The sequence below is a fragment of the Pelobates fuscus genome, chromosome 13, assembly GCF_036172605.1.
Source record: "Pelobates fuscus isolate aPelFus1 chromosome 13, aPelFus1.pri, whole genome shotgun sequence".
Taxonomy (NCBI): Eukaryota; Metazoa; Chordata; class Amphibia; order Anura; family Pelobatidae; genus Pelobates; species Pelobates fuscus.
This window is the reverse complement of record NC_086329.1, coordinates 107942833-107954975: the sequence shown is the minus strand read 5'-3', so window position 1 is coordinate 107954975 and position 12143 is coordinate 107942833. Positions and strand designations below refer to the sequence as shown.

Here is a 12143-nt window from a genome sequence, read left to right as displayed (position 1 = left end):
TCAGAACTCAAGCTGGTTTTAGCTCATCTTGTGCCATTACAGAGATAACATATCTGAAGCATATCAGACTGGTCCCACCCATGCGGGCAGTCCAGATCCGAAATGCAAACAAGTTCCCTCTCCCGTTTTTTGCGCTCCATAAGTTTAAAGGGTAATCCAGACGTGGACCCCTTGCTCACAGTGCCTAGAGAGATATCAGCTATGCCTCACTGATGATGCCTAACAAGGCTGAAACGATCGTTTGGGGTTGCGGTGTCTCTCGTGCAGAGGGAACTTGCTGGCATTTCGGATCTGGACTGCCCGTATGGGTGGGACCAGTCTGATATGTTTCAGATATGTTCTCTCTGTAATGGCACAAGATGAGCTAAAACCAGCTTGAGATCTGAGCTGGGACCCACCGAAGGGCAGGCTATTTCTCAGTATTCTCTTGCGCCCTGTTTTTTGCTCTACTTAGGACATGTTTATTGATTTTACATATTGGGATCGCAGCTCTCATTCACCCAATATTCTCACAGTTTTCACGTTCCATCCTGTTGAATATATCTCCCTGGGTGTCCCAGAATCCCGTCCCTTCATTCTCTCTGTGCTTCCGGTTTCAATTCAAGCCCTGTGTCGCCTCAATCTAGTTCATGGGTAGTCAACCTGGTCCCTACCGCCCACTAGTGGGGGGTTTGGGATTTTAGGTGGCCGGTGGTGGGTCTGCAGAAAACACCCAGTGGCCTCGATGGCCATGAACTAAGGCCGGCAGGGGAGATCCTTTCATCTCCCCTGCCGGCCCATGGAGAACCAGCCTTTCTGTAAGCCCTCTCGGGCTGGTGAGGACATCAAAGAAACCATGGCAATGCTCCGATACAGTGCTGTGCTCGCAGGAGGACAGGAGAGTCAGCCTACAACCGGAGGAGCTGCGGGCTAATGTGAAAATGCCACCACTGGAGAACCAGGGCTTGCAGCATTATGTCCCCCCTCCGTGGTAAAAGGTAAGAAGAAGGCACTCTTTGCACCACATATCGACCACATATAAACCACTTTATTTAATCCCCATCTCATAATTTCACTTTATTTATTTTTTTACTTTATTTTGCAAAGATTTTCCAGTTTGACAGAACAGAAAGAGTAATAGGAGATGGGATGTATAAAACAGAAATCACGTAATGTAACCCCTGTAGCTGAATAAACCAGCCCCAAGAACTCATAGCGGCTTGACAGGACAAGGGATGCCAGGGTCAGTTCAGCCATGCACCCCATCACCTCAGTTCAGCCATGGAAACTTCAGATAACGTACCCTTGTCTCTTAATGTGCCATAAACCTGTTCTGGTTACTTATTGTCCCTGACAGTCCCTTTTCCCTCTCGGGTGGGTTCGCATGCATTTCTACAGGTTCCTCCTCACTGCTCGTTTTCATTTTCCAATATTTTTTTGTTTAGCCATTCTGCAGGGTTTGTTTGTTCTCCATGAATAATTAATAATATAACAGAAGACCTATTCTAAGGTTCTTTACATATAACGTCCAACTTAGGTCTCAATAAGATTCCAGTTAGCTCTTGGGCCTGTTGTTAGTTTATAAAACATAGACTTCCCTGATCCCGGCAGGAATCTCTGTAAGACCTGCTCCCACCGCAGAAGAGAAGTTATACTTCATCCTTCTCAATTTGTTTTGGTGGTGACGGGTATAATTAGGGCCACCGTAGCTGGACATTCTCTCGGAAAACCGACTTTCAGAAACTGTAAAAAGTAAATTGTTCATAGAAACCCTGTAAATTATGTTCGACTCATTCTCTCTGACCTATCATTGCAGCGACATTCGTTTAGCCAGACGTACACTCCTATTATTGGATGGCAAGATATTGTTCGGGAGAAGATATTTCTCAAGGGAGACTACAAGGCTAGAGAAGAAAGAAATCCAAGCCCTCCGACCGTGTGGGAGTGGGGTCTGTTCTACAGTCACCTTCACAGACAGCAGTTTAGGAATCCATTGTACCAAACCCAGGAACACGCTGTGCTCAACGGAAACGGCATCTTGCACAACTCCAACAAGGTGAGTGACTGGAGACTTGCCTTTGAGATGTTAGGAAAGTGTCCTCCTAACCGACACCAACAGATATTTTATATTCTTTTAGCTGGAAGCAACCAGCCCCTCCATATTCCTGCTGTCCAAGGGGTTTCTGATACCACAGTCTCCATTATTCCCTTGGAAAAGTGGTACGGTGTCCAAGAAAAACAATCGTCGTGCTCAGTCCCTGGAAAACCTTTTAGAGGATGATAGACAGCTCAAATTCAAGAGTAACATTGATGCTTTGAGTGCACCGGGAGACCTGTTACAACCCCTTTGTTTTGGGCCTTGGGTTCGTTTGTGGAAAAGGTGTTATCTACGCTGTGACATGGAAAAGCAGGTATTTTTTTTATTAACATATTCTAATATCGACAGAGAGTTGGGAGAACATTTAAAAAACAGCAGAAATTAAAGGATCACTATAGGGTCAGGAACACAAACATGTATTCCTGACCCTATAGTGTTAGAACCACCATCTAGCCCCCCTGGGCCCCTCATGCCTCCATAAATATATCAAAATCTTAATGTATTCAAGCCTGAAGCTGTAGATCTGTAGGTCTCAGAAAAACGAGCAGTGTGCTGACATCAGTAGCCTGATCCAATCACAATGCTTCCCCATAGGATTGGCTGAGACTGACAAAGAGGCAGATCAGGGGCAGAGCCAGCATGATTCAAACACAGCCCTGGCCAATCAGCATCTCCTCATAGAGATGAATTGAATCAATGAATCTCTATGAGGAAAGTTCAGTTTCTCCATGCAGAGGGAGGAGATACTGAATGTTTGGATGCATTGTAGGCAGCCATGACCCAGGAAGGATCTCTAACAGCCATCTGAGGAGTGGCCAGTGAAGTTATCACTAGGCTGTAATGTAAACACTGCATTTTCTCTGAAAAGACAGTGCTTACAACAAAAAGCCTGAAGGGAATGATTCTACTCACCAGAACAAATTCAATAAGCTGTAGTTGTTCTGGTGACCATAGTGTCCCTTTTAATCATCAGCTGTATCTAGTGGCATATATAGATAGGATGGTGGGGATAAGGCTAACAGAAGGGGTAGTGAGGAGGACGAGCTATGTAACATACACAGAACCTACAAGTACATACAACCAAAAGTCTTGTCTAGTATTTTAACTCTCTATGCTGTTGTCTTTGGTTCTGGCCAGATACACACGCCACCTCCAACTCTCGTTGACTTGGCCAAGGAGGTAAAATCTCTCCAGGAGAAACTAAGAAACCATCACATAAACTCTAAACACAACATAAATGGCGTGGCCCGCTCATCAATCCGATAACAGGCCTGGTCGAAATCATTCAGGCATCTCAAAGAGCGTATCAGTGGAATAATCCCAGTCCACTCCTCGCGACCTGGTGGAAAAACGGCAATCTCATGTGGGTCTGGAAATGTCTCTACGAATGACTGGAGAACAGTCCCGGGGGCGGTGGAATGGCCAGGAAATTAATCTCACATGAAGATAATGAAACATTGGGATCTTTGCACTTTGCTTTTCCCACTGGTTGTGTGAATTCCAATTTAGATCTGTGAGGCCGGTACAACCGTATATTTAGACTTTGGCTTGTTCACACCTGTGGGAAGACGGACAAGAATCTTTGCTGCTTACATGTGTAGTGTGAAATACTTAGTATTACTGAGCTGCTGCCATTACTCCACGACCGTATATGAACCAAACACAAGACAACTAGAGATCACGGATTTTAGGCATTTTACAATCGGAAATGTTTTTCAGGCAATTTGTAGCCACTTAATGTACACTGTTACAAAAATTACGGCCCTTTTCTCTCTCTCTCTGTCCTCCAAAGAAACATTATAAATGCCTTATGTAACAGATTTTAGGAATTTCTTTAAAATATTCCTCCAGAGACTAAATGGCATCATCGAAAAAAATAGGACTCACTGTAACCCCTAGAGTGCCAAAGTGCTTGTAGCCCTTTAATATCCCATGGGCATTTTAAGGGTTAAAGCAAAGTATAGGCATTATTTATATGATGTTATACTTATTCAAATTTGTAAATAATTAACTGTATAAATAATATTAATGAACAAAAAGTAATAATTTTATAAGAAATAGTATTAATCATAGGGTAAAAACAATGGACAGGGTACTCTCCCGCCCCCTCCCCCCAGCCTTGCCTTTTATCGTGTGTTATTTGAGTTATTAGCATAGTTTGTACTGCGTAAAGCGCAGGAGAGCCGCCATATTGCGTCAGTAATCTATAAAGGAGAAATAGATTCTCAGTAGGATTGCTCTGAATCCCTCCCATTCAGCTCTTCGCTGAATACTCCAACACATTTCTCTTTTTGGTTTTATTTTTTATTTCTTAACTTTCCCTGTTTTCAGCCAGAGGGCGCTGGTTTATGATGTCATATCTTGACACCTTCTGTCTGTATCACAGCTTGGCACAGGGGGGATGAGGAAGATATTCTGTGCCTCCAGGAGGCCAATACCCCCTGCACTCCCATGGGTTAGAGAGGAGGATGTGCAGCGTTCCGAGTGTCTGGCATTCGGGGTACATTCGATACACTCTCTCTATATTTCTGTAATTATTGTAGATGGTGCTTGCCATTGTCCACATAATGCAGCAGTCATCCGGTGGATGAGTGTCCACAGAAATTAGTGAGAGCAGGTGGTTCATCAGAGCTTTTTGAGACTGTATACATGTCACCTGAACTGTGGATATATACGACTGCTCTGGTTATCAAGAGGGCAGTCAAGAACCCTGCCATATTGGCAGTCAGTAAACCTCAGCGAAAAATTACATTCTCTTATAACCTGCATCGCTGGCCTGCTCTAATCCCTGGATCCCTCCATAGTATCTAGAGTACAGAGAGGCCCTGACTCGTAGACGCACTGACCTTACGCTCTTAAAGTTTATAGTCCATCCATCGAATGCTAAATAATAAGGTTTAGGGCAGGTATTTACTCTGAATCTATACATTGCATTATCACTATGTAGAACTATAGCCATTTCAGGTTTTAGAGAATTACATTTTGCTCTGAATTCTCAGGCTTATACCTCCCAAGTGACCCTATTTAAGAAGGACAGTCCCTATTTTGGGCCCAAATCCCTCTGTCCCTCTTTTCTGGGAGCTTTATATTGTTGTTGTGTCTGAGCTCCATAGCAATATTACTCCCAGCAATGTGTCTCCGTGTATAACAGAGCTCCACAGCAATAATACTCCCAGTAATGTGTCTGAGTGTATAACAGAGCTCCACAGCAATAATACTTCCAGTAACGTGTCTGAGTGTATAACAGAGCTCCACAGCAATAATACTCCCAGTAATGTGTCTGAGTGTATAACAGAGCTCCACAGCAATAATACTCCCAGTAATGTGTCTGAGTGTATAACAGAGCTCCACAGCAATAATACTCCCAGTAATGTGTCTTTAAACTGCAATAAATGTTTACAAACCAGTCTGTGTAAATAAGATACGTTGTTCTTCTTCTAAATTACATTTCAGTTGGATAAATTATCCATAACATACTTTACATTTCTCGTAACAGCCCTGCCCCTGGTCACACCCCTAAATCTGTTGGGAGATATGTCTATATGTGGTGAGATGGGTGTTAAAAATAGAAAGCCAAATCTCATAATTCTGTAACGGGGCGCCTCAATCTTGGCTCCCTGTCAGTCAACGTTCCCAGTAATGTGTCTGAGTGAATAACAGAGCTCCACAGCAATAATACTTCCAGTAACGTGTCTGAGTGTATAACAGAGCTCCACAGCAATAATACTCCCAGTAATGTGTCTGAGTGTATAACAGAGCTCCACAGCATTAATACTCCCAGTAATGTGTCTGAGTGTATAAGCTTAATGTAGTGGTCCTAGTGTCTATAGGCCTTTTAATGTAAACGCTGACTTTTCATAGAAAAGGCAGGGTTTACGTTACTGCCTAGTAACACCTCAAGTGGCAGTCACCCAGACGACCACTAGTCCAGTGCTCCACGCTCTCCATGGAGGCGCTAAACATTCCCCATTGATTCATTGCATCTCTATGAGGATATGCTGATTGGCACAACGCGGCGTTTTGCCACACATGCGCAATAGCCTCCCAAAAGCATTGGATTGGCTGAGATCATAGATTGATTATCTCAGCCATAGAGGGTGGGGTCAGCCGTGGCGAGACAGGTACGGTGTTGTACAAAAGGTGAGTTAAAAAAAACAACGTTTCACTTTTCAGCCGACCCAGCACCGTGTTTGTATTCCTGACACTATGCTGTTCAAAAAGTGGACAATTCAGCACCGTGAATACTTACTCATTACCTAGTGACATGTACATGGGGTAGGTATCCATAACTAGATTTTTATTTTATCTGGTCTAAGCATACACTCCAGCATTAAATACCTTGGATTCAGTCCTGATGCTCCTGTGAATTCTATGGCCGCGATTGGAAGGTAGGGAAGATCATGATAAATGGGAGGTAAGCACTTTCATTCTTTCAATGTTTTTTTTTGCCACTTTTCTATTAAACCTACAGGGTTCTATAAAAAGAGCCATTCTGGAGCAAAGTGTTAAAAGTCCAGCAATAAGTCGGAACAATGCATTGGTTTCCATGACGACTGCTTGTGCTGTGGAGAAATCAGCACTTACATTCCATTGGTATCTATGGCAATTACTTCGGCCGTAGAGTAATCTGGGGGAACATTCCACTGGTTCCTATGGTGATTGCTCCCTTTTAGAACCAAAATTACTTATTGTCTCAATCTTTTCTCTGAGAGTGTCAAAAGCCCCTTACATGGGCCTTCCCATTTCTGCCACCCATGCATCATACCCATTCTGTGCCATATGGGACCATAAAGGGGAAGCAACACTAGAAAGTTGACCTCACGCGTTTTCAAAGTATATTTCCCTTTCTAAGGATCTTACATTTCGCAAAAGCCCCAGGTATTCTGGAATATTTTAGATGGAGCTCTCTCTCTTTTTTAATCATGTCCACATCATTTTAAGGTGGTGTTTTACTGTGTGAGCAATAATTTATATACGTTGTTTGTTGTTTTCCCCTAAAACTTGTTTTCTATTTTATTTCAACATTTAAATAAAGAGGGGTGAGGGGGTTAAAGCAGATTTCGGGGAACGTTTTCTAAGTATATAAATCTGCAGAACGATTCCTTGGTTGCCACGTTGATTGTGTCACTTTTAATCCTTTCGATGATCCGGTGATCAGTTCTAAAATCCAGCCTTTGCGCCGAACATGCAAGTTATTTCCTGTTTGTTTGTTGTATAGTGTTTAATTTTTTTTTATTTTGTTAAGTGTTTCTGTAAAACAAAAAGAAATCTCTACCAATCCACGAATGCCGACTGCAGCTCCGCGAGATGACGCACACATCGGATTGATAGAGAGAAATGATTTGTATATTTTTGTAGTAATATTTTATCTTAAGCCTTATTAAAAAAAGAAAAAGATATTTATAATAAAACTTGTGCTGTTTAATGTGTGGACTGTCTTCGAATTTGTCAAAAAAGGAAACCTAAAAAAGGTGCCATTCATATTCTGAATGTAAGGAATAGATCACATACCGGTATAATTCAAGCAAAATTGGAGTCTTCTCTCAATCTTTATGTAAGAAGAATCACCCCAGTAAGTAGCTTTGATATAACAACTGCCTTCTGAAAAGGCACAGACAAGGCATTTTATGCAAATTAACTTTCCCTGTGCTCTTATTGTACAACATTCAGAAATGGACCAGAGAATTTAGCTTTGTAGGGCAAATAGACAAATTGGAAACAGTAGAGATAACTCCCTGCCCCCCCAATGAAGTGTCAGTGAATGATTGCTATATTTGCACCAGTTTGCTAGCTTGGCTCCTGACCACTAAAATCAGAGGTGTCTTTCCTGCAGTCAGTGAAGGGGACAGCATTTATTTAGGTTAGTAACTGGAATTGTCCATCTTGACTCCCTGTTAGGAATTGAGGAGTAGGTAGCACCACAGGCAGCATGGAGAGGCTGGAGTGAGCAGCTACATGCTCACTCCCATCAGCTTCAGCCCAGACGCCAAAAGGTAAGCTAACAGGTGGCTGCAATGTTTGTCAGATTGTGTGTGTATGTGTCAGTGCGTGTTGGTGCCAGTGTGTGTATGTGCCAGTGCACCTATCTGTGTGTCAAGTTGTGTATGTATCTGTGTGTCAAGGTGTGTGCATGTGTCTGTGTGTAAATAGTTGTAATCTGTTGTGTGTGTGTGTGACTAAATAATAATTATTATTATACACTGTCTGGTAATGTGGTGGAATCTCGGTAAAAATTAATTTAGTAGGCCGAGATTACCACGTGGTATGTGTACGTGCATATACTGGTGTATCGGTCGGTTGGTTGCATGTGGCAAAGATACGATCAGTAGTGTACGGAGCATGTGCAAGGATACAGGATGTAGTATTCCCCTCCTCCATTGTGCTGGGAAAGCCATGTGGTCAAACAGGAAGTTAGTTCTTGTTCGATTGATTGGGTAAGAGTATGTGTGGGTGGAGCTTATTATGGGAGGAGCTACATGCTTATATAAGGAGCCTACACTATTGTTCGGGGCTCAGATCTTGTTGTATTTTGGTGACATTAGTCCCTCTGAGTCCCGGTCGGTGAATCGAATAAAGAATCTCTTCCTTCCTGAAGAAACCTGTGTCCATCTCTCTGTGCTTGGCTTCCGTCAGTTTCTCCGGTATCATATGGTGCATTGGCCGGGAAGCTCATCGTTCAACGGTAGCTGAGAAGCAGAGGCGTGAGACGGTCTATCTTTGCCCACGCTCTCTACGGCTGCACCCCTGAACTTCTGCGTGGACCTCCCTTCGTCTCGGCGCCACTGGTCTGTTGTCCAGGAGATAATCGGCCTCTACGTAGTAAGTGCTGGGGTGTCCCCGTCGATGAGTGTGAACTCAGGTTCAGGAACGAGGAGGTAAGACGACTGCTGTTTTAGACGGTGGACCCACTAGGGGTATTGGATACCGATTGTGCGGTAGGCCCATAAGGGGTTATTTGGAATCTGCCCCCTCCAGTGGAGGGAAGGAGCGAAGGCGCACCGCTCAATTAAATGCCCTGTAGTCAGCCCGTTTAATTTTGGTTTGGAGTCAGGCTGGGTTCTGGTGTAAATAGCCCAAGCCGGACACCGGTGTCTTGTCTAGACTAGCGTTCTAGGGTGTATATTACGTCCGCTAGGTCGGAGGGACCGGGAGACTAAGCGGCGTCTGTGTAAATTCGGTCCGCTAGATCTCAACCTATCTTGGCTAAGTGGGAAGGCGTGTAAATTTGGAACCCACTAGACTTTTGATAGAGTATATAGACTAAGAGGGTTCTGTTGTAAATTCCGCCCTCTAGTTCGCTATATGTGGTGCTTGGGCAGTGTGGCTAACCAAAACGGATGTAGATAGTTTTAGGTAGTCCATCAAGGTACTGGCCAATAGATTAGTTGGGAATTGTAAATGTGTTAAAGATTGTTGTAGTAGCGTGTATATCTTGCTAGATAGCGTGAGCTCTGCCGTCTAGCGAGAGTGTGATTAGTGTGTAACTTTATTATAGCGCACGGTACCATAACCATGTATAATTACTGATACTGTAAATAAGTACTAATAATTGTCGTCTACGTTGTATGTTTAACACCATAACCATTACTAATTGAACTGTGACTTTAAATTGTACTCTAACCAATGCTAACCGTACTATAACTACTGTTTGTAAAGACGATGTTACTGGGGTGTGTTATAGACGGGTAATTCAGATATAGGGAATTATAGCGTGGGTGACTGTATAGTTTCGCTAAAAGGTACAGTGATAGTTATTTAGTGACTGGTGTAACAGCTGTGTGTGTACGGGAATTCCCTGAGTGTTTTGTTGTGTGCGTTTCGCTTAGTAACTGTACCATGTGGTGCTGTTGCCGAGGGAACGGGTGTGACCGTTGGAAGTGTGTTTGTTTAGTTTCTGTTGGAGACGACGCTTCATTGTTGGTATGGGTGCGTCAGATTCAACGGTGATGGATCCCTTAGGATGTATGCTGAAAAACTTTAAAAAGGGATACACTGTATATGATTTTGGGGTGAAGATGTCTCTGTAACGGAGCTCCGTGTACTCCGACCGAGTACCCTCCGTTGATGGATGCTCCTAGCGCTCTCAGAGGACTCCAAGCACTGCAGACGACACCACAACCACCGCAGCTTAACTGGAGCCGCGCCGTCTTCCTTCCACCCTGGAATGAACCTCCAGCATTCAGGACCGTGTGGGGAAGACCTCTCCTCCAGGAGAGCGTATCCGGAACAAGCTCTTAAAAGAGCTAAGTGATTGAAAGCTCAGGGGAATATGCAGAGCATAGCAATCCCCAGTGTGATACAGCAATTCCCTCCAATAACGAGACGAGGCTACGTTTTGAAGGGTCAAGACGAACTGAGGACTAGAACACCCAGCCTGCTTTTTATTACAAAAAGGTACATACAGGACACACCCAGGGGGAGGTTGAAATTAACCAATCACATACATGGTACCACCCCCACGTCTCCTCCCCTCAGATAAACACATAACATAATTATAGCATACAGTAAAAATACAGTTTTCACACATACACTGTAACTTTAAAACTATACATTCAATCCATTTCGAACGGGACTTAGTCTCTGGAGCTGAAAAACGAAGTGTAGGAGAAGGTAAGGGTCAGCGGTGTTCGGTAAAATGTGTAGCCGATTTCAGTTCCACAGAATCTTTAGCATACACCGCTGACCGCGTTCGACTGAACAAAGATGGCCGCCGCCACGTGCAATTAACCTGCAGTAACCTCACAGCCTGGGAGGTAAATTGCCTGCACACTTTAACTTCTGGGTGGTCCGCCTGTGTAATACTTGGTTCAGTAAGCCCTATTTACTGAACCAAGTGGGAGAGAGCCAGGGGCAAGTTATTTTACAGGTCTGGGGACATAGTCTTAAAGGGGTATTGTCCAGCAAAGTCACAATATGTCCCCAGACGGTTCTTAAAGGGCCATACACACCCAATAAAAGTTAATAAGTTTTCAGGGGCACAATCTTCCAGGGGCCATAGTCATGAGGAAGGAGGCTGGCAAATAGGCTTCTCCACAATCCAGGGAAGCAGGGCGATTTTCCATTTAAAGGGCCAGTTACAAATAGCGATTTGTAACAGTCTCCAATACGCCTGACTACTTTATGTAGTAGGGAATGGCCTACTTTGGTTGCTGCATGGCCACCACGTGTCAGTTTGGATCCTAATCTGGTACAGCGTGTACACGTGGCTGTATCAGGTAGGCCTGAACTTTACGGCCAGTTTCCATATATTGACTGTTGGAAGCAGGCCGTAAACGACTTGCCAAAATGGATCCGGGTATGCCACGAGGAACAATGTCGCCTCATGGTGGCCCGAACTCGCTTGTCCACTAAGGCCGTAATTACGCCCATTTTGGACACGCCTCCTGAGTCCGAGATCCCCATGCCGCCCCCTTACTCCTCCTCCACCGGAAGAGGAGGTGCTGTTGATAATGCTACTCCCCTTGCCCCGTTGTCCCCACCTACCCCCTCCTCTAGCTCAGAGCCCAGCCCTCTTGTTTTAAACCCTCCCCTTCCGGTACCTACCTCTGTTAATTCCACATACCCAGATTTGGCGCCATTTCTAGTTCCTGGTCAGGCTCCTCCTAGCCCGGCCCGGAACATTTTACTCACCGACCTCCCCCTCAGTAAAGCATCCCCATCCCCTTGTCTTACTACCCCTCGACCGTAACCCCTAACTGACGTTTCTAAACGAAGCCCCATACTAACCCGACAACTGACCGGTACCCTCCAACCCCGACATTATCAAATGCCTCTCCGATTGACACCTGGCCCGACACACATTAACGGTGATGGCCAGATACAACAAGCTGATCCCGTCTTTGTTTATGTTCCCTTCACTACTACTGATCTATTTAACTGGAAGACCCATAACTCCTCATACACCGAAAAGCCTCAAGCCATGACGGATTTGTTTACCTCCATAGTCCAGACACATAATCCCTCTTGGGCTGATTGCCAGCAACTGCTTATGACATTGTTTAATAATGAGGAAAGGACAAGGATAAACCAAGCGGCAATTAAAGCGCTGGAAGAAGTGGCCCGTACA

At 44.3% G+C, this 12143-nt stretch overlaps 1 protein-coding gene across 2 annotated transcripts in view; it reads left to right on the top strand.

Annotated features, from left to right (window-relative positions):
- MTMR11 (myotubularin related protein 11) overlaps positions 1–4436 on the top strand; it is a 43354-nt gene extending 38918 nt beyond the window's left edge. For both annotated transcript variants that reach the window (XM_063440407.1, XM_063440406.1), the window contains exons 15-17: positions 1796–2035; positions 2118–2390; positions 3215–4436. In XM_063440407.1, coding sequence (XP_063296477.1) covers positions 1796–2035; positions 2118–2390; positions 3215–3343 — 642 coding nt within the window. In that variant the 3' untranslated portion in view covers positions 3344–4436. The remainder of the gene's footprint in view (positions 1–1795; positions 2036–2117; positions 2391–3214) is intronic.
- Positions 4437–12143: the final 7707 nt, after the last annotated feature.